Raw genomic sequence first — 25340 nt, forward strand, 5'->3', positions numbered from 1 at the left:
AATTATTTTTAAAAAATACGAAATTCAAGGATTTTCCTTGATACTTAACATAAATGACTTTTTGTACTAAAGCTCATTGCGCATAATGAAAGACAAAGGACTAGTAAGTTCCTTACTGTAGAAAAAATGTCCATTGATTTTTCTTTCGCAAATGTTTATTATTTGTCATGCGTGCACCCATTTTTTTTTTTTTTTTTTTTTTTACTGTGAGACGTCCATTTTGGGGGGAAGGGTCTTATACATCTATGTACACTGTGTAACATATCTGCGTTATTCTGCACCAGAAAAGACGATAAGTAATTGTTAATTACTGACACTTACGTTCTCAGAAAAAAATACAGAACTAGGCTATTTTTATAACAAAAATAGTACGGATAATGTGTAGATTCAAATCTTCAGGCTATGTCAATCATTTTTCTGTTAAATATACAGGTAACTGTGTTAAGAAAGTGAATAAGTGTTAGGCAAGTTACGAAATTCGAGGGGGTCCGGACCTAGTGAACCTCCCGCGTGGGTACGCCACTGTTACTTGTATAAGCAACGGCGGCACTTGAGGGATGTCACATCGCTGAAAGATAAAATTCTATCGCTACAAGTGGAGGGAAGAAATCTTAATTGATGTTCTTGTTCTAGACCCAGAGAGAAGCGACTAATCATAAGTAGGCCTACACATTGCATTTAGAACACTTAACAACTGTATCGTCGTTCACTTTGTTATTTTTAAAATAACGTTTAATCACATGTATGTTCCGTTTGATTTTGTTCAAAATAGCAAAGAGAGCTGATTTAGCTATTTATTTTATTAGTGTATTATTATTAACTTATTGCAAAAGTTTAACTAAATCTAAACTGTAACTTTAATGGTCCATAACTAGAAAACTAAAAGCCCGAACACCACAGCATCACACATGCTTACTAAAACCGTCAAAATTTATCGCCATGCCAAGTTTGGTCAGGATTAGACGATTTTCATCGATTACGAGCATTAGATACTATTCTTGTGATTGATTTATTTAAGAAGAATAAACATGAAGGACGAAAATGCAAATATAAATTTGATTGCAGAAGACTAGTTCGAACTAAGTTTTATGCACTCTTGGACTCCTTGAGCCCTTTTCTGATCATATTTCCTGAAAATGTTCCTTTCCGATCACTCCACTGGTCAATCTAACTTTCACAAAATTAATCTCGAATTCTCATACCAGAAGAAACAGATAAAATCTCAAGAAGTACAAGAAGAATAAATATTCGATTTAACACTCCACACACTGTAGCCTAAAGAGTACGAAAAGACGATCCCCCCCCCCCAAAAAAAAAAAAACATTAACACAATGCGTCCACCAGAAAACTACATAATCTTCGAGAAAAAAATGTTGCCAGTGACAGTCTCTTGACTGTACAACTTAAAAAAAAAAAAAAGTGCTCTCATGTCGTGAAATAGTAACCTAATAAAGAGATTCACTTAGGGAAAAAAAAAACTCTTTGAGGATCATTGCTATAGCAATACTTTCGCATGTAACTTCCATATATCAAACTGAGCAACATTCCCCTTTGATTTAGGGGGCGCGGTGGCTCAGTGGCAGAGCGTTCACCTCCGGTGCTTGGGGCCCCTGGTTCGATCCCAGCTCGCGCCGTGTGGACTTTGTGGTGGACAAACACCGTGTTCATGGGTTTTCTCGGGGTTCTCCTGTTTCCTCCCACTTTCTTCATTCCACCATTTCATTCATTTCTCATAATCCCATCTCCTTTAGCCTAACCGGCATAACCGTGGGACGTAATACTCAAAGATTTTATTTCATTTTCTCCTTTAATTTATACGCAATTTAAAAGGAGTCAAAATACTGTGGTTGACAAACTTTAAGAACCCGATAACTTGGAAACGAATAACTTCATTGAAGATCAAACGAAAAGCAATATAACCATAGAACTGTTAATTAAATTTTCTGCTAATAGGCACCGTGCAGGCAATTCCCGAAGGAAATAGTGAACTTTATTATTACTATTAATTATTATGGGTTACGTTTTGTCATTACTTGCCTACCAGAATCCCCAAAAGTGAACTCGTTTTGATATTTCAACCGCGCTGTTATATTACTTGAAAACTCCATATCGAACTTAATAATAAGAACATCTACTTTAGATTTCTAGATTTGTTCAACAAAGAATCTCTGCCTTTCGAAACTTGGAAAACAGTTCATCGTTTTATACACCTAGAAACGCAACACCCGAAGCAAAATTATAGTTTTCTTGTTTCTTCATAAAATACGAGTATCTTTGTATCTAGTTGTTCCGTATTTATTAACATGTCGAGGGAGGGCAATTCCTCCCAATGTGCTCAGGGTGCTGTTAATGTCAAATACGGATCTGACAACATAAGTAAAACATAATAAATTGGACTTAATATGCATATATTCACTTACGTACATACGTCAATTAAAAATTCATTCGGATAGGGCACTCGTAACTTCTTACTGTGTCAAGCAATATGATTCTTAATAGGTCAAGCAATATGATTCTTGATAGATAGTACTTGATAGTTTGATACCATATTTGAGAAGCGTACTTTAGTCAAGATTGACCATACGAAATATACATATCTGAAATGTTTTTATGGATAAAATAAATTACAAAAGCATAATCAATTTCTAAGTTGTAGTTACCATCTCTTTCGCAACATTACAAAATGAACTGAATAATCAAAAGCAAAATTATTTGATTGATACTTATTTTGCTAAGAACTTTGGAAGAAATTAATTTGCACAGTTTTCCCGTCGTAGAAAGAACGTAATTCTCTGTATGTTCTCGGAAATCACATTCAAATTCATCAGTTTATTCCTAAACCATTTGTAAAGTAAAATCTAACAACAGATGAATGCTTTTGCCTTTGAAGGTAGTTATTCTTCTAAAGGTGTGGTAATGTAGTGGAAGACAACAACTAAAGGCAAACGGTACATTCTTCCTTTTGTAAGAGGTATTTGAAATGCAAAACGCAGCATCACTCCTTTTAAGTGTGAACTCCCTCCTCAGAAAACACATGTCTAGTTATGTTTCATTCGTTTATCTCTAAAGACAACTGCCAACTTCCTTTGCCACACACTCACTGTCAAGATACGAGCACCATAGATTTTTGTTTGACCCCTACAGTTGAAGGATAATGCTTCAAGGTGCGAGACTGAATACTACACATTGCATATCGCACCTCACAATCTTTTAGACTTGAATCAGCAACCATGAATCTTTCCACCTGTGTGATGAACTTACACTCAACTACACCTTGATGGATCGCTGTGTTTAACAAAAGAAGCTGTTAGAGTGGTACGAGACCTGAAAGAAGTCTTGCCTATTCTATAATCCAAAACAAAATTCTCTTGCATACTGAAACACACAATCATGTGTGAATTTTATGGAAATGAGATTCGTCATTTATTTTTTCCTGTTGAGCAATCCTGAAGTATTGCCATCCATACAAAATGTGCCCTTATCGCCTACCCGGAACAAAATTACAGATAGAGTCCCTCTAAATTCCTAATTTCTCTCACCGTCTTCTGATCTTGAAACAATAGCAAGTACGCATATCCCAAATAGATCTTAAAACAGAGACGATATTTATGCTGGAAGATTTTGAAAGTCTAAAGTTACCACTACTACCACCATATTTATTTGCCCAGCTAATAATAGCAGATCAACTGAATAGAAATGAAATTTACAATACTGAAGATACTATGCAGATTATCATATATAGGCTTTTATTCTTTAAGTTGTACATCCCATGGTTATGCTGACTAGGCTAAAAGAGAAGGTGATGATGAGAAATGAAGGAAATGTTGGAATGAAGGAAATGGGAGGAAACAGGAGAACCCCAAGAAAACCCACGCGCACAGTGTTTCTCCACCACGAAGTTCACTTGGCGTGAGCACACTCAAATGCTGTGAAACACAAATTTGAGTAAATTAATTATAAAGTCCAACGTATTGCTAATACTTAAAACACATTTTGAGCGTCTAGAATCCAAAATCAGTATGCGCACGATTATAGATTCTTCTTCGGTTTCAATTTGCTATTGAAGAAACAAAAGCTGTAAAATTGTTCCCTAAAACTCTTTGGCACACAATGTTAAAGGAGAAAACTACTGAAAACAACAAATAAACTCAATTTGGAGCGCAAAATTGATTTGAATGAATGAACCATGCTTAGCACAACGTACCAAACCTCTCCTAAAATCGAAAATTAGCTTGAATTTGGTGCTTTTGGCGAAATTTCTCGTCTCGGAAGTGAAACGATAAGTGCAATTTAAAATTCGAGATGAGATTAGAAACATGATAATTATCGTCTTGTTCTCGAGACGAGAAATATAAAAATCAAGTCTCGTCTTGATTCTAAACAAAAATTCTAATTTCATATTCACTGAAAGGTACATTTCCTATAGGATGTAAATACTACCTAAGAGAGATCAAATTAGCAGGGAGATGAACGGGAAATCCCTCTCTTAAAAATTATTCCCGATACATGTGTGTGGAAGAAATGCTTTCCTGCCAGGAAAACTTAATTCCCTATCTCACTAGTAAATATCTTCATCGATCGAGATACTGTATAAATTATTGGCAGTATGTACAGACTTGTTCAAAAAATCTTGGCCATTGACCTTACTTTAGTTTAAAACATTGTTTCGCAACCTTTTCGAGCCCAGCCCCCTTTGGTGAATGTTATTGTCCTGAGAGCCCACAGTCATCTTTACCCAATCCATTCATGTACAAGGCTGAACCTAAGACAGGAACAGTCTACGATCCAGAAAAGGAATTAAATTTTTAAAATCTACTTTGTGTAATCAGACTCAACAATACTATAGCTTTGTTGACTTCACAATACACCGTTTCATTACAACGTACTTTCCGATAGTTCAGAAGGAAACTTACTTTCCCTTTTTGTTGTATTATTTCTTCGTGTGGGTTCAGAATAGCACTGTTTCCATAGAGAGTGGATTTTAAGGTGCAGCACCTTTTCTAAAAATGTAGCTGTTGTAACAACCGAAGTTCAAAATATATTTCCAGCCATAAAACAAACTGAAATGAACGCACTTTGTTGCACTTGTTTTTTTGCTAGATTAATAAAATCCCCCCCCTCTTTTCCCAACTTCTTTTAGCCTTCAGCACCTTTATTGTCCCTCTGGTTTACACATAATATTCCACAAATTTAGACGCAATCTTGACGGATTTCTTAGGGACAACTGAATTTGCGAAACAATCCGAACGTGAAAACTTTTGCAAGGTCAACTGAACTTCCTGTTCATGTGCTTAGAAGATATGCACCACTGGTTTCCGTTGATTTCGAGCAAAGTTTCTCCACATACTAGGATCTCCTGAGCTCCAAGTGACAAAAACCAACATTTGAAAACATAGAGATGATGTGTATAATCAAGTATAACCAGTTTCTGAAAACACAGTAGTATGTAATGATTTCTCAAGCCACAATACGTCTAAATTAATGTTTTTTTTTTCTTTTTAAATACCGAGTTGGTTTTAACCACAATTTTATTACAAGAATGTTGAATATTGTACAAGTTTAAGAAACTAAATTAACCCGTAACAACACACGCCCGTCTCTGAGACTGCTCAAGGTAGCACTCACAAACCTTTTTCTGTTTTCCTCTTGTAAAATTAGATTTCACTACCACCTAATCGTTCCTTGTACTGCTGCCGTTGCAACCTCACTATAATGTGTTTGTAGCTCTTATAGGAGTCACATGATTAATTGTTCATTCTGGCTTGCCGTCTGAGAGACTGGCGTGTGTTGTAACGTAATGCATGTTGTCCCTGGTCCTTCACTTGCTGTGAGCTTAAACGGTCTATCTTTTCGTAATGTTGTTGCCCAGTGGTTGGAGGAAGAAGACGGAAGTGATGAAGATTTGACAGTTGATGAAAACTTTAATTTAGAATCGGACCATGATGCAAATACTATGATCGGACCATGAGTGTTCCGTTAAGATTTGCCGCCATTGTAAAAAGTAAAAACAAGCAAAACGACTTGATGTTTTTGTTTTAAGAATATTAATTAATCTTGATCACAATGTAAATGGAATAGATATTGGTCTTTGGTACAGTTTATAACAACTCAAATATTGAAATTCATAACAGAGTTTAATTTCCCATTTTAAAGCTTGACTATAGACAGCCTGTATTTTTCCTTAAAATGCTTTTTTTTTTTTTTTTTCATAAAAAGGATCCTTCGAATTTTTCAGGTGGATCATATTGTTTCTGTTTACTATAGTAAGTGTTTCTTTTTTTTTTTTCCAATTGTAATATAGTACTATCAAAATAGGCATAAGTTTTCGTCAATATATTTTGTAGTTGTAATAGTTATCATGCAACTAACTTTGTAACGGCTATTTGCATTTACTCTGTTAAGTAAATATTGACAGAGAATACAAACGCACAATTTTTATTGTTCAGTGCAAACATCGGTTAATAAGGACTGTAAAATCCAGAGGGAGTCGCACAGACGGGCCTGTGTTGTTGTCATGTCAAAAATTCTGGCGTGTGTTGTTACGGGTTAAACAATTTTGCAATTTATGTCAAATGTTTAAAGCCAAAATTTTAACAATACTTACTGATGTAATAAATAAAGAATGTTCATGTAACTGTATACTTAATAAAGATATTTTATTAGCACCTTTTTGGATCTTTTTGAATGACTTTTCAGTACCTTTTATTCCCTTTTTCCTACCACATGCACCGTAAAATCCGGTCCTTCATAACAATACAGCAGCAGCAACACAAATTGCTCATTATTGAAAAGTACTAACTTAACTGGTTTTTTTCTATTCCTCAGCATTAATATTTTTTGTTGCTGATTGTTATAATAATAATAATAATAATCGGTAAAGATTGATAAAATGATCCCCTTAGGACAATTTGGCCAACAGATCTTCGAAAGATCCACAATGTGGCCATTATAAATCAGTATGACTAGTCATTATCTCAGATCATAACACAAGTTTTTGAATATTTACAATCAACATATTAGATATTAATTCCACATATATTTGAACCTGTTGCAAAGGGATCATTTTGCCTTAGGAGTTAGGTAAAATGATCCCTCTGGTGAACCTCAAATAATGTATATTTGTAAAGTGAAGTACAATTATGTAATTTAATAACTGAAAACTTTAAAATATAATTGTTACATCAAAAGTTTAATATGATAGCCATAATTTGACACAAAATATTGAAGATGTGATAGCTACAGACTTTAAATAGGTATTACAGATGTTTACCGTTTATTATTAGGATTTGTATTTATACATGTATATACATGATTGGACTTCTGTAGCCAGACCTACACGAAATTTATTATTTTAGTACCTGCTTACAATCCTCCGGCATAATTCGTTATCTTGTTCCCTTACACAGAGGGCAAGAAACAAGTATTATCTAAAAGCAAAACGATCCCGGGATCATTTTGCCTTGCAATATGCCTTCCATTAAAGAAAGTTCTTGCGTGACAACTCATGGCGAAGACTTTCCTCTTCATTGCTCAATGAAGAGCATAAAGCACTGACTTTCGAACAGTTACTGCAGCATTTACATGATGAACATGTTAGTACAAAACAGGGTTTGCCCAAGTGGGCCCAGCCCGAAAAAACCCACCGGGTTTTTTCGGGTTGGACCCACCTGAAAAAACCCATCTTAAAACCACCTGGGTTTTTGACTTTTTTGTTAGTGTATTATTGGTACAACTAAGGTGATCACATTGAAAGTTATTTTTATTATATTTTAAACTTTCTTTCGGCGAATTATATGCTTTCATGTTAAGATAGACAACAATATTCACCATACGACCTTTATAAAGCTCTAAATGCACTGAATGAATGAATGAACGAATAAATAAATAAATAAATAAAACCTCACCTTAGCTTGAGATAATTGTAGAACGAATTAACGTGTGGATTATTCTTATAGCCTATTTGAAGTAAAGTAAGCGATTGTATATTTGAGAAAATACTTTCCGCGAATAGTGTGTTTCCTGACTCTGCGCCGCCGTGGGATGTTATCCCTCATACGTTGACGGGTTGAAGGTCATAGACGCCGATACTAACAGTAAATATGTAAATACATTACTAAAACTATTAGTATTATTTCTTACCTTTGATGGTAACAAAAGTATTCAGTAAAATTTGGTTTTCCAACAACAACAGTTAAGTTCAGTCATTTGTTACTACCCTTCAAATAAGCATTCTGTAGAATAAACACCAGCAATAACGTAAAAATTCTTGTCAAAATTAAGAAGCTTAATGCTCGGAGTTCCCAAGACTACGTAACGCTTACTATTTCAAGTGATGCATTCAAACTTCAGTATTAATGGAAGTTTCGATGTACAGTAAAGCAAGCTGCATTTTCAGGGAAAACCCGTCGTGAAAGAAGTGTTCGGGAAATTCCCGCAATTGAACCCATAAAGCATCGAAAGTGAAAACTTCAACAATAAAACTATTTATTTTACGCTGGAGGATATTTCATTTCATTTTAGACATTTTGAAACATTTACTTTATAAAATATAAATTATAGGCCTATCTTTGTTTGTTTTAAATTAAGTTTCGGAAAAGAACGGTCTTGCAACAAGTGCTCGGGTAATTCCCGTAGTGAATGCACAAAGCATCGAAAGTGAACTTCAACAATAAAACCATTTATTTTACGTTGAAAAATATTTAAGACATTTTGATGAATTATGTCTTTGTTTTAAAATAATATAGCTATTTGGTATTCATATTTGGTGAACGTCACTGAGGCTCCTGGGATGACTCGATCTACATTTGTTCGTTTGTCTGCCTTTACCACACAGTGTTCAACTTTTGGTCTTTTAAATTTTCAGAATACAAACCAGAGACACTCTAAATTTTCTGTTTAGATTTTGGCAGCATACCAACGTAAAATTACAAAATGTCGCGCTTTTTTTTTTCAAAATAGCTGATATCCACTGGCGAAAATCCCGAGGGGATGATGGGGACATATCCCCTTCAATCTTGGAACTATCCCCCTCAATAATCCGATTGGAAATGTGTCTTTTAGGAAGAAATGTGATGATTTGTGTCCAACTGCCACAAAGGAAAGTGAGATGAAATTGATACATCCCAGAATAAGCCTCAAATCTGACCGCCTCCCAGGGGCGGATCCAGGCCCGACTTCTGGGGGGGGCGGTGGGTTGTCATACTGGTACTTTTAAGGGGTACAAACTTTGGGATGGGTTTTATTTATATATATAAAATAAGAAAGTTTCCCTCTTCTGGGGGGGGCGATCGCCCCGATCGCCCCCCTCTGGATCCGCCCCTGCCGCCTCCTAATGTTGAAGACAACTCTGCTCCCCTACCCATGTTGTCCCGGAGTCCCACACAGGGGACATAAAATATCACGATATTATTATTGCTTTACAACTTTAAAATCAGACTGGTAACATTGAAAACTGCAGTGAATGATCATATTTGAATCATCCCTTGTAAACTGTTTTCAGTGTTTCCAGTCGGACTTTAAAGTTGTAAAGCAATAATAATGTCATATTTTATGTCCCCTGTGGAGGACGCCGGGACCGACATGAGTAATCCTCCTCAGCATTGTATTTCTCCTTTATAAATATTTTGTACATCCCACAATATATATATATATATATATATATATATATATATATATATATATATATATATATTGTGGGAACGGTTTTACCCATCCCCCCAATGTTGAAGACAAATTTGCGCCGCTGCTGATATCCACGCTACAAAGCGCAATTTTAAGTCTTTCAAGTTGAAATTTTCAAAGTAGACGCACGAGAGACTAAATTAGCTCTATATATTTTGGCGGCATAAAATTTCAAAATGGCGGCCATTTTTCAAAATAGTGGGTATCCATGCTACAAGGTGCAATTTTCGGACTTTATAAGTTGATATTCTGAGGGTAGAAGCAAAAGACATTCTAAATTTGCTGTATAGATTTTTTCGGCGATCAAATATAAAATTTCAAAATGGCGACAATTTTTCCAAAACAGCAGTGAATAGAAAGTTGTTGCAACTTGTGACAATGACACTCATGAAATATAAATCATATTTTAACATTTTTACCCCAAAGAGATTGAAATATTTCAAAAAAACCCAATTAAACCCGAAAAAAAACAATTAAACCCGAAAATACCCGAAAAAACCCACATGGGCCCAGGTGGGTTGGACTTTTTCAAAAATACCCGGGTTTTTTCAAACCCTGGTACAAAAACAGCAAAATATTACGGTAAAACAAATTGCTATTCTTTCAGCTTCCGCCGTACAGTTAGGATAACCTTTGGTGTGTTTTTGGGGAGAGGTCCAAGCTTTGGAGAGGAGAGGAACCAATATAAGCCACTACGTCTGTGTAATATTGAACGGCTATTATATGCAGCCAAAAAGACGATAAGTATCATAACTGTAAAGTACTTCAGCTTATATTTTCAGAATAAACGCTAGAACTAAATTATTTTTATAAGAGAAAAAGTACAGATGAAGTGTAAGATGATATTTTCATGCTACATCAATCATTTCCCTGTTAAACAAGTATGGTTGTATTGAGAGTACAAATGTATGTTGAGTTAGGAAGTTTTTTTTTTTTGGGGGGGGGGGTCGGAAATCTGCACCGCTGATTTCACCCATGTAAAAACTGAAAAGCTTAAAAGCACTCCAATCTCTCTTCTGTGTACGGCCGCTATGGTATAGCTTTCAAGTTTACCACAGTACAATCGAACGGAATCTATACCAAGCAAGATCTTTCTGAGCACAAAAAAATAAAAAATAAAAAAATAAAAATAAAAAAAATAAAATAAAATTATTGTTAGACAAAATATTGGATGCCACTATAATATAGGGAAAAAAAGTGTCCATATTAGCTCTTCACATATGAAATGTACAACCGAAAAAGCAGTGTAACATGCTGTCGATATCGATGGAAAAAAACCTATTACTTAGCTTATCCTCTAATCTGACAACAGTATAAAGCACATTAGGTGTTGACTTCACCGTCATGATCCGCCCATTGTCAATATTCTACGTACTCCACCCAAAGTGTGACCCACATTCTTTAACATCCAAAGAATGAAAGGGTAAGAAAAGCATGCGACAATGACACAGCAGTCTGGGCAACTCAAATATTGTATCTCTTTAGCTGTTATATTCTTATTCTGAATATTAATATTTGACCGTGGTGAATTTAGTAAAGCTATCATTTCCACAGCTCTTATCATTTTCCCTTTGTTATTATCTAGTTCTTGTGACAACTAATTTAATAACTCTACTTTTGCTTTCTTTTTATATATTTATGCATAACTGTATTCTGAATTCCTTAATTATTATTATATTACTAGATATACGTAGTGGAACGCTTGATTGTTTATTTAAACAATAATAATTATAAGCTAATAATTAATTTTTATTTTGTTTGTGTCCATTTTACGAATTTCTTATGATAAGGGTGGCTTGCTATTTTCTGTCTAATGGATTTACAATTTTGAAATCTTTGGATTCCTTTTAACGTTGCCCAGAGGCGAGGAAACACAAGAAATAAGGTTGTACTGTCTCGTACACTTTGCAGTATTTTCGTCTCGTCTCAATTCTCGAAGAATTCTAGGGATGCGCACGAGACAAGATTTGAGACTGTCTCGTCTCGAAAATGTGCTGTAAAAGTGATGTCTCGACTCGAAAACATATATTTTTCTATTGGAAGAGCTGTGCCTCGATTCGAAGTTTGTCAGGAAAATTGTGTCTCGACTCGACTCGAGCGCATCCCTAAAGAATTCCTTCTCGTTTTGATTCTCGGAAAGTTTTTCTTGTCTATTTTTGTAAATTAACATACAAAATGTACACCCTGATTTTCTTAATATCAACTAGAAATCATTAGATTCTTTCCGGGCCACGAGAGGTCCACGAAAAGTGTGTCACAAAAACATAAAAAACTATACTTATTATTGAAGTATATTATGTAATAACTTCGAACTTAGATAAATGCTTTTCATTGTGTTGGTACAATTACTTTATGAATTTATAGTTTTTATACTATGAGTTATATAACAATGAAACAGTGAGATCTAAGATTTCGGCGAACTAGTGTTGCTACGAGATCCAACTTTCTAGTCTCGAATTTGAAAATGCATTTCTCGTCTCGTCTCGTCTCTAGTTTCGTTTTCGAGACTGTACGAGAAACTTTTCGTCTCGTGGGCAACATTAAGAGTCTTCGTCCCGGCGAAATTAAAATACAGCTAATTTCACAGTAATTATGTGATATCTTGAAATAGATAAAAGATAATTGAAATGTGGAACAAGAGCGCCCTAGACAATATTATTTTGCGTAAGGTACCGTTATCACAAGTCACCTAGTGGCTTTCCGTTTTCAGCCGTTTAGAAACGCGAAAATAAATGCCGATTTTTCTAAATGGCTGGAAATCGAAAGCAGATAAGTGAGTCGTAATAACGGCATCTCATGTAAAATGATATTGTCTAAGGCGCTCTTGTTTCACATTTCGATTATCTTTTATCTATTTGAAGATATCACATAATTACTGTAAAATTAGCGGTATTTTAATTTCGCCTCTTAATTCCTTTAGCTCAGGAGTGGGCAACTTGTACTACACAATACATGACTTTGTTATTCATCAACTTGTGAATACTTTAAAAGGTTCTTATAGTTTCTGAGTAATTTTTACCCGTCTGTATTTCCAGTTCTAATAAATGAGGATTTGTTGATGGTTTGGTTGATTGGAGTTTAGCGTCTGTTTTTTAGCACCGAGGCTATAAGACATCGACCTACGTTTAAGCTGGAATCTGAACCACTGTAATGTGTCCAAATTTCAACTCTTCCAGGGGAAATTGAATCCGGGAACCCGAAGAAAAAGGGATGTGAAAGGGTTTCAGTTAGGTAAAAGTTGTATTATTATCATTATTATTTGCCGTTAATACTGAGTACCTCTATACAGTATATTTATCAAAATAAAGTATACGTGGCTGGTGCGTTAAGTGCCCTACTTCTAATTTAGATCTTTGTTGAAAAAAATAAGCTCAGTAGTCTATGCATTACCATTTATCAGTAGCTACTAGCGGATCCAGAAGAGAGACTTGGAAGGGACAGATTGGCGCCTGGACGATTAATGTAAGCTTGAAGTAAGTATTTTACATCAAATCAGAATAAAATAGGCAATATTTTATATATAGGCCTATAAAAAGGTAACCTTTAAGGTGGCAATTGTCCCATCGCCAGTGCTATTAGCGTATGCATAACTGCATCAAGGAGAAGATGGAATCAAGTTCCTAAGCTCATATCGTTTCAGGATTCTTGGATTCTAATACGGTAAACGTTAATTTTATTCATAATGCTTTGCTTTAGGGGGTTAAAAACTTTCAACTTCCCCTTGCGTATGCAACTATACTTACATAATTATTATATATGTCAATCCAGTCGATTTGTAATGTTAAAGAAACATAAAAATGTCTAGACTTAATTTTAAGAACTTTAGTACCTGCTTTTCTTTAAATGATATTCTCGTAATTGTAACTAACTACTACACTAATTTTCTGATTTAAGAAACCTTAAAAGTTCATTGCCACGACACATGCAAAAAACAGGTCTGTTTTAGGATGAAGTTTTCTAAACATCAGACTTTAGAAGAAGAAGAAAAAACTTTACACTTTTTTCGGGAAGTAACTTTTTGTGAGTTTCTTATTCAAGTAGAATCTTTGTTTACATGTGGATTCTGCAATTTTTAAAAAAGTGACTTGACAGTATTCTATCCTTATGAGTCCTATGTTTGACCTTGATTGGTTTTCACACAGGCATTGCATTGGTTGCCAGTACGCCAGAAAGTGTAACCTAACAGTTTAAAATGTCTTTACCCCAATAAAACATATTACAAACTAAAGTTTTATTTTATACACAAATTGTAAATATTTTGTTCCATAAAATTTAACCATTACATTTTCAGATCAGTTATTGCTAACATTATTAAACCAATTAGTAAATTATTTTTGAAGTTGATCATGAATACAGTAGTTCTACAATGATCCATTGTAACTACAAAACCCATTGATTAAAAAAAAAAAAAATGCTGTTTTTCTCTCCTACCGAACGACTTATTTCCTTTCAGAGTCATGATTCAATAAAGTTTTTTTCCTTTTTTTGCTTGTTTGACTACTTATAATTTTTTTAATACTCGTATACTATTACCATATGCATTAGCAGTAAAAACTTCGTTTTTCTTTTTTAAATCCCTGCCAGTTTATAACTGACGGTCGCTTTTTGGAGCACCGGGTGCCAATTAGTGAATTTGCAGACGTTAATGTAAACCTCTATATCTCAACTACATTATTCAGAAACATTGAAAACATTACTATTTTCTTCAGTACTTTCTCTTCTTTAATTTTGCCTCTTAATACAAAAAGCTTCAATTGACCTCTAATAGGTAAAAATTACTAAGTTTACTATCGAAATTTAACAAATTCCACGTTTTAGAGCTGAAGTTTATAATGAAGCAGTTAAATATGCAAAGTTTATTTTTATTCATAATTACATATGGCACTATACTCGCTATAGCTAGAGTGACAACATTATAAGTGCTCCCTTCAAGTTTTATGATTTTTTAAAATGTGAAATTTTGTAATTTTTGCAATTAGCTGCGAAGATATGGTCTTTTAAAGGAAAGTGGTTGCCCAGTTTGCTTTGAAGAAGATAGTATATTAGAGTAGGGTCGTTTTAAACAGTATAGCACTTCTGAGCTACACGCTGTGCCACGAAGTGAAACACCGTAAAATATGTGAATTTAAAACGAAGATTCACATACTTCTCTGTGACTATTAAGAACTGTGCTCCCTTTCATAAGAGAGATTCCACTTTGGTTATTTTATTTTATTAAGTCCAAGAAGTTTGATGATTTATAAGCTATATTAGCGCCAAGCTGTTTCTGTTAAGATTTCACTAGTGCTGATGATATACAAGGCCTCATGAATATATGTCAGCCCAGCAGCTAGCACTCTTGATGAAAATATGATCTTATTTCCTAAAATATTAAAAAAAAAAAAAAAAAAGAAGTTTATTCTGTAATAGTAAAAGTGGACCTGAATATATAGCAGTAAATCCAACAACCACCACATCTTTTTCTGTGTTTAATGCTCTCACTTTTCTCTAGTTTTACTCACGTTTACTACAATAACGGTCTGCGGAAAATTGAAAAAAAAAAAAAAAAAAACTCCTAAACTACCCATTATTCTCTGAATTATGTGTATGTACATATTAGCTGATATGCCTGTTCTTCGCACGAGGAAAATAGGTTTATGGAAAGTATTTGAACCAATTACAACAAGCATTTCAATGAAACTGTACTGATAAAAATCCGTAATATAATATATTCTTGGCATAAATGTTTGAATCCCCTCATCTCCCACTTAGGATACCCTCTTTAATCAACGTGACATTATAAGAATCCATAGCTTGAAGTAGGTACTAACTATGCTTCAAAATTCACATCAAACGTATCTTCGTATTCTCGTGATGTGATTACAAACAATACGTGAAGTCTATTTTGGACATTTTCTTTTTCATCTTTCTCAGTCCCATGCCGATGAGGGCTGAAGTTGGGTAAAAAGGGAGTGTCATTATTAATCTCATCGATCCGGAAAACTATAGACTGGACACTAATGTCGTCGTTTTCGGTTATTTTTACGTATCACCCTCATCTCATGCCATGGGGTCTGAACTTGGACTTAAAAGTGAATCGAGAGTGTCACTAATTCATCTCAGTGCCCACGAAGCTATGAATTTGATACTAATATCAGACGTTTTAATAATTTTTACATGCCACCCCTTCTCACCCACCTAAAGTGCTAAGAGTGCCTTACCCTCATTGTATTTTTCTCAAGATTATACGTTATATGTGTACCAAGTTTGGTTGAAATTGCTCCAGGCATTCCAGACTTACGTTGGAACATTTGTCTTCTATACAAATCCAAAGTTAGCTTGGAAAGATACCATCTGTTATTTATAATTCTTGAAACGTGTGTCCAAAATAGGGTGAATGGAGTTCAAAATTTATACCAGAAATAAGAGTATTTTACGCGCCCCCGAAATTAGACAGATGAAACTTGGTATATAAACTTGTTAAAAATAATTTGACAAGTATTCAAGCTTCTGTAAGAAGGAAAATAGCACGTTGATGGACCTGGATTTTTATCACTACACTTTGAAATGTGTATCCTAAGGGGGAAAATGGTGCTTAAATTTTTCACGAAGAGTAACAACTGTACTGCTTGAAATTAATTATTGAATATTCTTAGCAGATGGGTTAAGCTAGGCTTTTATTTCCTTTCGATTAAAATATGCATCCTAAGGTGGGAAAGACGGTTCAAAAATTTTCTATAAATCTTTTTCTCCCGCGCAAAGAACGGATATTTCAACTAATATTGAAACAGAATTATCGTAGATATTAAAAATGTTTTTAACCGAAAAGATATCTATCATAAAACTGCAGATTAAAGAAGAAATATAACACCAAAAATATGAGAAAAGTGAAGAATCTGTTATATCGTTATAATAATAATAATAATAATAATAATAATAATAATAATAATAATAATAATAATAATAATAATAATAATAATAATAATAATAATAATAAAACTTTATGAAAGAATATTACATATTAATGATTATATCTGTACAAATATTAGATATTTTTGACCATAAATGACAGTATCTCTATCCTCACTCTACCCTTGCCTGTCTCCATGACAGTATCTTTTTTCACTCTGCATCCTCAGTTCATCCTTAATATTAAAACAGCCATGCATCGAAGCCGAACACAAAAGGAAAAAAAATAAATACTCAAGTGTTATATAGGTGAAAACATTTCGAAATTCATTTGTCTTGAGAATACAGGACAGAAAAAAAATCAAATGTAGGTCATCATGAAATAATAACTGACATCGAAACTGAAGTGTAAAACAAAGAATGAGGAGAACATAGTATTCTTATATGGTTAGAAGCTGAACGTTTAGTTGCAATACCATGCAAATTCATACATTCATTAAATTCATAAATCATCCGACGTGTCAAAAGTAAATGCTCATGCAAATTAATAACCTCCATATATAACGTGGTTTACTACAATGGTTTGCTTATAATATATGATTTCCAAGTAATAATTTAAATTTGTAGACAATACTGTCATGGGCAAATTAAGTAAATACCCGAAAAATAGAAGTTACAACCATGGAATCATTAGAGGAGGCGTGTAAAGTGATAATTAATGTAAGTGCGTGAAGGAGTAGTGAAAAAAACATGCATGTGATTCTCATTTTATGCTAACATGCAACACATACCGAAACCTTACCTCCTCCTCCTAGAGGCACGAAATGGCGGAAACCACCGGGCAACACCCGACGTGTCTTCGGCCACGTCTCCTGAAGAAAACGCTCCTGATGCTCGCGGGGAAGACCACGGGGATGTATCCGGTGGAGTCTTGTACGGTGGAGATTTCGGAGACGATACAGGAGAATCGAAATGCACCGTTTTGGATGCAGGTTGTTCGGAAGGCGATATCTTTGACGGATCTCGTGGTGGTGAATGGGACGGGGAGCGAGATGGCGGGAGTTCCAATGGACGGGTTGTCGAGCGGGAAGTATGCTGTTGTTTGGGAGAACCTTGTTGGATTTCTACTTGGGAAGTTTGAGTGGATTCATTCTTCCCATACTGGGAAGAAGGATGTGGATGTACTTCAACACCCGTCACAAAACGACTACCTGGTGCTGGCGGATCTCTGTAAGGTGGTGGTTGTAAGTACGGGGATGGGGCAGGGGTAGGATCGGAGCTTTGCCTAACTATACTAATTACTCCTAAATGATGACTAGAGTTATCTGGATCTAAATAACTCTCAAATGACCTGGATTGATAAGGGTTTGGAGGTGGTCTGTATGGAGGTGGTTCCCTTTCTTGAGGAAGTTCAAGGCTAGGAACTATTCTGGAAGAACGTTTAATGGACCCTGTGGGATTTCGGGATACCTGTGAACTCCCGCCGCCTCCGTGAGGAACTGTTTCGTTTTCTTCATTTTCTTCTGGGAGAACAGATAGTTTCCTCGCGGATCTGCAGATAAAAGGAATGATTGAGCTTTCCATTGGACACGTTTATTGGAAATACATTTTATTTAAATATATGAACAAAACATACTAATTTTAAGAACAACAAAACTTGAAGATATTTTGAAAAGTAAAAAGAATGATCAAATGTCCTATTGTTTAGATATTTTGTATTGATACTCAGATAAGTCATCGAAGAAACAAATAAATAAGCAAATGACCTCAATTAAACATGTATGAAGCTTTTTCACATGTATATTAGTATGTTTAAACTTTAACCAGAAACTACTGTGTGTCAAGTTAACTCGAGTGACTTTTACACATTCTTACTTCATAATTGAGGAGTTTGATGTAATAAGGGCGTAAGCGAGTTTACGCCCTTTTTGCATCAAACGCATTTGTGGTTTTTGCCATGCTTGTTTAGCCTCCTGGTAACATTTCAATTCAATACCGGAATATAATGCTGCATATTACATTGTTTTATGTGAGAAAAAAAAAAAAAACATTACTTAAATTTTCAACATCGTTTTTCTCCAACTGCATGTTTCAGACTTACGCCCTTATTGCATCAAACTCCTCAATTATCTATTTTCATTTTTTTGTATTCACTTTGGAATTAACTTCTTATTCAATGTCAAGTTATTTTATTAATTTTCTAGTTATATAAACAGGAAAATTGGACATAACTAGGCTTCACGTTGGTAAATGCATGTGCCTATAAGTTCATGACAGGTGTTTAGAAACTCTAATATCTTGACAGAAAGAGAAATTCTGGTAACAGGGTTTCAGAAACTGAGTTTATACATTTAGGTAAGACAAATCTACAAAAATTGCACCAGCTGTGTAATCAAGTATTGTATTTGTATTAAGGTCAGTGGAAACTCTGAACGTTTATTACTAACGAACATTTTCAGTTTTCGGAGTCGACTCATCAATTCTCAGTTTCTAAATATCTGCTGTAGGAATTATAAATTATGTAACTTTCAAGCACTTGATCATTATTTCTAATAATTCTTGAACCACCACCTAATTATAAGTTAAATCCTATCATTGAATCTATTGAATGTATCGCACTACATACAAAATAATGGAGTTAATAAGTGACTCTCTTTTAGAGACATCAGTGGTAATGGAATGCAAGGAATTGTTCGTTAACAGGCACTTATTGTCTCAAGTTTACTATTTATCTTTTATCATTAAAAATAAGAACAAAAACAAATGTTAAAACAACTATTTAAATCTGAAGAAAGAAATAAAATACTGATTTAGTCTCATAACATGTATTAAAACAAACAATATACAATAAATACCCAAGAAGTTTTCATTATAGTCTGAGTGCAAAGTGTATCTCTGCATTCATAAAATATACATCTATACGTATTTAGTTTATCGAGTGAGTTAATAATGTTTAGTAAGGTAACTTGTGGGATTTTTAACCGTTCATTTGACTATGAGAATTTTACCAAATTCACACAAAACTTATTCACGCTATATGAAATTCTAAAATGTGGTAATGGCAGTCACTCCGGATTACTTTGTTTTATCAGATTATTCGGAAAAAGAAAGAAATAAAGGCGGAACCTAAAATTCGAGCATTTCTCGGAAATTAAGAGAGATGAAAATTCGGTAACATATTTGAGCGCTTCTTGCGGGTCGCAGGGTGCACATCAATCTACGAAGAATACTTTAAAAACATTCCCTTGCTCCGAGTTCGTCCTCAAATTTTTAAATACGTATGAAAATAAAAACATTTTCGAACCAAAATATTGTGAAAATTGATGGAAAAATACCTTTTATGAAGGTTCCTTTTCATAGAATAATTACCATAGTTTCACGCTTCGTACGTCATTGTCTTTAGATTGAATGAAGCTTTTAAATGATACACACACACACACACACACACACAACTCCTGGATACCAAATTTGGGGAAATTCGGGATATTTTCCGGCAAAATGTTGCTTAGCAATCTAGGCATCCCTTTCGGTCCCCTGGGTGAAATACTTGCACTAAATAAATCCCCAAAGATGTGTCTGAATATACTTCTGCAAAGTTTCATTGATGCATGATTAACAAGTACCAAGATAAAAACATTTTTCGAAATATATTGCGGCATTCTGAGCTAAAAACAAACAAAAAGGTAAGAAATAATCAGCTAAGAAGCTCCTGCTCATATTCTATTTTTTGTAGGTAGGTTCATGAGTTCCATGTCACTGCCTTCAAGAATGATGCAGGCTTTCCAATTATAGCACAAGCATATGCCAAGAGCTATAATTCAGGAAAAATTGGAAAATTTTCCTTAAAATGAAATTTTTGTACTTTGGCATCCCTGCTAGAGCCCAGGACCAGGTAATCACGTAGAAGGTACTCCGAGAAACACTATACGCACCGAATTATATTTTGTTTTATTAAAAAAATCGATCAATGTCCCGCTACTATGAAAATTAAAAAATAGCAGCAACAACAACAAAGAAACCTTCTCCTATCCTACTTAACTTCGGTTCACGATTTGTATGACATTACTTTCAGGATCATGTGAGATTTTGCTTGATTCAACACACCTTTTACACTCCATAAATTCGTAATTTTAAAAAATGGCCTGATATTTTACTGAAAATGGTATTTTCTTTTTTAAATATTGGGTGCCTGTACTGGGACGCCAGGTTCAGATGTCTACATAAAATTTACCCCGAAAAAAATCTGCGTGTTTTGGAGTGTAGATTTGTGAAGTTTCATTAACGTACGGTTACTAGGTGTGAAGTTATAGAAGGTTTACGAACCAAAAACATTAACTTTGTCCGAAAATAAGATTTTTTGAGAAAGGAAGAGACAGAAAGGATGATAAAAGAGGAGAGAGAGACTGTACGTTTTCATAAGTGTATAATAGCTCCAGGGCTGGCCTTAAGTTGACTGGACCGATTTCTCCCAATCGGGCCCCGCGCCAAAAGGGGGCCCCGCATTAGTGCCGTATACTCTACTCTCCAGTCTAATGTACTCCTTAGTGCCGTTTTAACAGCATATTAGGCCCCAGAGCAAACAAGTGTGTTGTGGTCTCTATGACTAAATTTTGCTTTTAATATATGTCATTCTGCTCGCGGACCCCCAATGCTCGCAGGGCCCCGGCCAAGTGACTATGGAACCGTTAAGATGGCTCTCCTACTCTCGCTTGTATACACAACATGACTCCACAAGGTAGGATATAGGCTCGCCTTAACAAGTAGTAAATGAATAGTTTGTATTAAGTTTCCGGGCATAAGTAAATATTTTCTGAATTTAATGCTACAGTGGTTTCTTTATTTTTTTACGTTTATAACTTCTGCTGTAAAAATTATGTAGCGTGTATTCTGCATACCCCCGCCAAAGCTAACACTCTCCCAAATTTCCTTACACACACCACTGAGCGTACAAATATTGTTTTCTTTGAGTTTGTGTAAAACTGTATACCATTATTCTGGGTACACACCCTCTTTTATTTTGATTTTAGCATCCCACTAAGTAAAAGTTCCTGGCGTTCTTACTGATTATGTTGTGTGATACTACCATGAATACCGAGATGATATCAAATAAATTAGCCTTAGTGCGACTTCTTTGCATATCTTTTCTCTTATTATAGCCAGGGGTAAAAGTGAGGGAGAACACGGGGGGATGCCGTCCCCCTCTCCAAAACATATGTATGGCGTCCCCCCAATTTTTATAAAAATAAAATGGACAAAGATAGGCAGGGGGATGGCATGATATCATGCCTCAACTATTGTCACCTTACCTTTTCATATCCACTTTCACCCCTGATTCACCCCATATTAAAAATACAAAACCAGAGAACAAGCTTTATCCTCGCCTGCCAAAAATTCCATGGGTGTATTATTTAAAAAATATCAAGTCAGGAAAACTATATTAAAGAGCGTGACAAACATCATGGCATTTGAAGGCGGCGCTCCAAGTTCCTTTTAAATGCTGCTAGCAAATGAGGCCAGCGGTATTGCCACGTTTATTTTGCACACATCCACGTCTATCTCAGCTACCTGATCGCGCTGTAGTTTGTCTGCTTTCCCATAGCCACACCCCTTTACCACTTGGTAACGTCACGCCAGAGCTTGCGTTTTATTCGTTTAGCTGAAATGCCAAGATATTTGTCACAGGCCTTAGTACGTACTGAATAGGTAGCTGCTTATGAAGGTTTGTCTTCTAACTCAAATAATCCAATGGAAAATATGCTATCCATCTTCCATCAGGTTTGCGATCGTTTGATCACATTTCATTTTGTCTGCAATCGATAACGATTTCAAGTTGATTATATCTTTCATAAGTAGCTACCTACGATGTTCTCACTAGAGTACATTAGGTTTTCTGACAAATTCTTTCCAAAAACATACAGCTGTTAAGAAATATTTGAATCAACGAATTCATATCAATGTGCATTTTATTATGTCTCACAAATATACACTTATGGAAACAGACTTTACCACTGTATTTCTCGTAAAATTGTAATCCAATTTGATATATTACATGACCCCCTTCCTATTTAAAAAAAAAAAAAAAAAAAAAAAAAATCGAGCGAGACTCAAGATGGCCCACTTCAAGAGGGCGGCCATGATAAACAAACCTTAAATAGATGTCTCCTTCCTTTCGTTGTCGGTTAGTGTGTTTTTGTTTTTAATTTCTTTACTCGTTTTACAAATAAAACGAAATTTTCAAACTTGAAACACATTGTTATGGATTATTCTGATCAATCATGTTTTTGGCCACTACAGCCGTCTTTATGGACGGAAGCACTTTAAATTTTGCAAACGTTTCTTGATATTCCACACTTCTCTGCCAAGTTTGGTCAAGAAACTATATTTACTTGTACCACTGAAATAATGACACTGTTGTAGGACCATATGGTGCGCCATAGAATAAACTCAGGAAACGATAGAAAATATTATGCTAATTAAAAGGGTTAAAACAATAAATTTGATTTATTCATTCCCAGCAACCTATTAAATGAATATCACACAATTCATTACAAAGAGCAGAAGAGTAAAGCTAATGGTTCCCAACCGTTTTTGACTGACAACACACTTTAGGGAACATCCATGAAATCGCGACATACCGTACTTGTTTGATTTTTTGTTTAAATAATAATAATAATAATAATAATAATAATAATAATAATAATAATAATAATAATAATAATAATAATAATAATAGCAGCATAAATTGTAATCGTGTAATCCTATAAGTTAGATAATGTAATGGTTGTATGAAGTATTGAACATTGTTGATGCCGCTGGAGGCGTTGACTGGTACAGTCTGTCTCAAAACTGATCTTAACTACTTATTGAATGCTTCATGATTTTTAAATTCCTCAATTTCGCGACACATCCTGTTAGATTAGGCAATGCACCGGCTGAAAATCACTTCTGTAAGTTAACACAAGTTACCTGAAGATTTTTTGAAGACAAATAATATTGTGAGTTACTTGTTAATCCTATTAAAACTTCCTTATAATCGTCAAAATCAAGCTTACCTATAATCGTCTAAATCCAACCCATCTGGACGAGGTTCAAACATCCTTATAGATTGTGCGTCTGTATCTTTGAACTCGTCCTCCTCTTCAATTGTATCTTGTTTTTTCTAAAATAGTAACAATAATAAACTATTAACGTGCTGAAAACAGTTAAAAGCAAAAAATACAGCGCTTGGTCGTGTACTTCAATGATACGAATATAAAGCTATACCACAGAATAAAATCAGGAAACGATAGAAAATATTATGCTAATTAAATATAAAATCAGTGGATTAAGAGGCACTTAAACAATAGTCTTAAAATTCATGGCAAAGTCAAGAGAATAAGATATATAGTTATTATAATTTTTTATGCCTTGAGATTGAAACACTTTTTCTGTTGTTTGGTTGAAATATTATTTTACATTTTGTACCATATATTGCAACTAACTTTTAACTCCAAGTTTTGTTAAAGTATAACTTGAATAACAGTTGTTGTCAACTATCTTTTCCAGAAACTTCAGATCAATCAATTTTCTCCTGTTTTCAAGTGATTGAAGTTTAAAATATGTTCTCTAACAGTCAGAAGTCTTACAACAGTAATCTAAACTTAACTTAAAACATAGCATACTAACAAAACATTTTTGTACCATTTCATTATGAGTGTCTGTGTTAAACTGTAAGATTGATGCGTATTCTGACTTGGATCTAACTAATAGTTTGTATAAATGTATACATACACACATCTGGTTGACAAAAAGCAGGCCATTGATTGAACAGATAACCAATCATTTTCTTCGTTCCGTTACATATATTATGCGTGTGTGAATCAAAACATAATAAAAGTATGCCGCATTAACGCAAGTAATATTTTCTCAACTCATGTTCATATGAGACATCTAGTAAGCCAGGGGTAGACTGGCTCCATGAAAAGGTGATGGTACATAGAATATTGGGAGGGTGCCATTCCAGTTAATCGAACGGGGTTATTACGTCAGTTATAGATATATGTTACTATAGACGTTTTATATGTTTATAACCACCTATGATACTAACTAAAAATACAAGACAATTTTGAAAGATAAGCTCTCAAAATTTCCGTTCTAGTTTGATGTCTGATTACAAAACACAGCTGCGGCAGCCCGTCAACATAGCTACTTTAGAGTTAACAAACCTTACATGCATCTTGAAAAGTTGTTACTAACAAAGATTCACAAAATACGCGAGTAATTACGTACATTATTTTTTTAAAAATAATGCCAATATTTCTGGAAATTTATTATTTTATTCCCTTTTATTTTATTTTTGAGGTGTTCGATAAACGGGAGGGCGCATTAGACATTTGCTTGGTTGACATTTACAACCCTATGCTGAGCTACGAGAACAATAGACATTGAAGCACAATCATCGTTGTAGCATAATAAATATTGTATTACTGAAGTTTACAATATAAATGAAGAAAATAAGACGTCATCATACTTTCCCAAAATTACAATGTATGAAACAATCTAGTCGGAATATATCTTTCGCCAGTAATTTCCAAATGCATATTGTCACATCATAGTTATGCTTTTCTTATTCTCAGAAATCCGGATAAACAGACGTAAGGAGTGGACCGAGAAATGTGGTGTAGGCAAAATCTGCGGTGATAGAGACACAAGGACATCTCAAACTAAGAACACTTCCATATTTTTCCTCCCTCTCGTGCCCTTATCTTGACTGTGTTTCCTTGTATCGCTGC

The 25340-nt window shown here is 34.6% G+C and overlaps 1 protein-coding gene across 10 annotated transcripts in view; it reads right to left on the reverse strand.

Annotated features, from left to right (window-relative positions):
* The window catches only part of LOC145681100 (uncharacterized), a 1004875-nt gene that overhangs the window by 473158 nt on the left and 506377 nt on the right, over nt 1–25340 (reverse strand). For 8 of the 10 annotated variants that reach the window (XM_081752504.1, XM_081752499.1, XM_081752503.1 and 5 more), the window contains 2 exons: nt 23622–23728; nt 17372–18121 (listed from right to left, as the gene is read on the reverse strand). In XM_081752504.1, coding sequence (XP_081608630.1) covers nt 17372–18121; nt 23622–23728 — 857 coding nt within the window. The remainder of the gene's footprint in view (nt 1–17371; nt 18122–23621; nt 23729–25340) is intronic. The other 2 variants (XM_081752507.1, XM_081752508.1) reach the window with 1 other exon arrangement.

Source organism: Thermobia domestica, chromosome 3 (genome assembly GCF_964235325.1).
Source record: "Thermobia domestica chromosome 3, izTheDome1.hap1.1, whole genome shotgun sequence".
In the NCBI taxonomy this organism is placed as follows: domain Eukaryota; kingdom Metazoa; phylum Arthropoda; class Insecta; order Zygentoma; family Lepismatidae; genus Thermobia; species Thermobia domestica.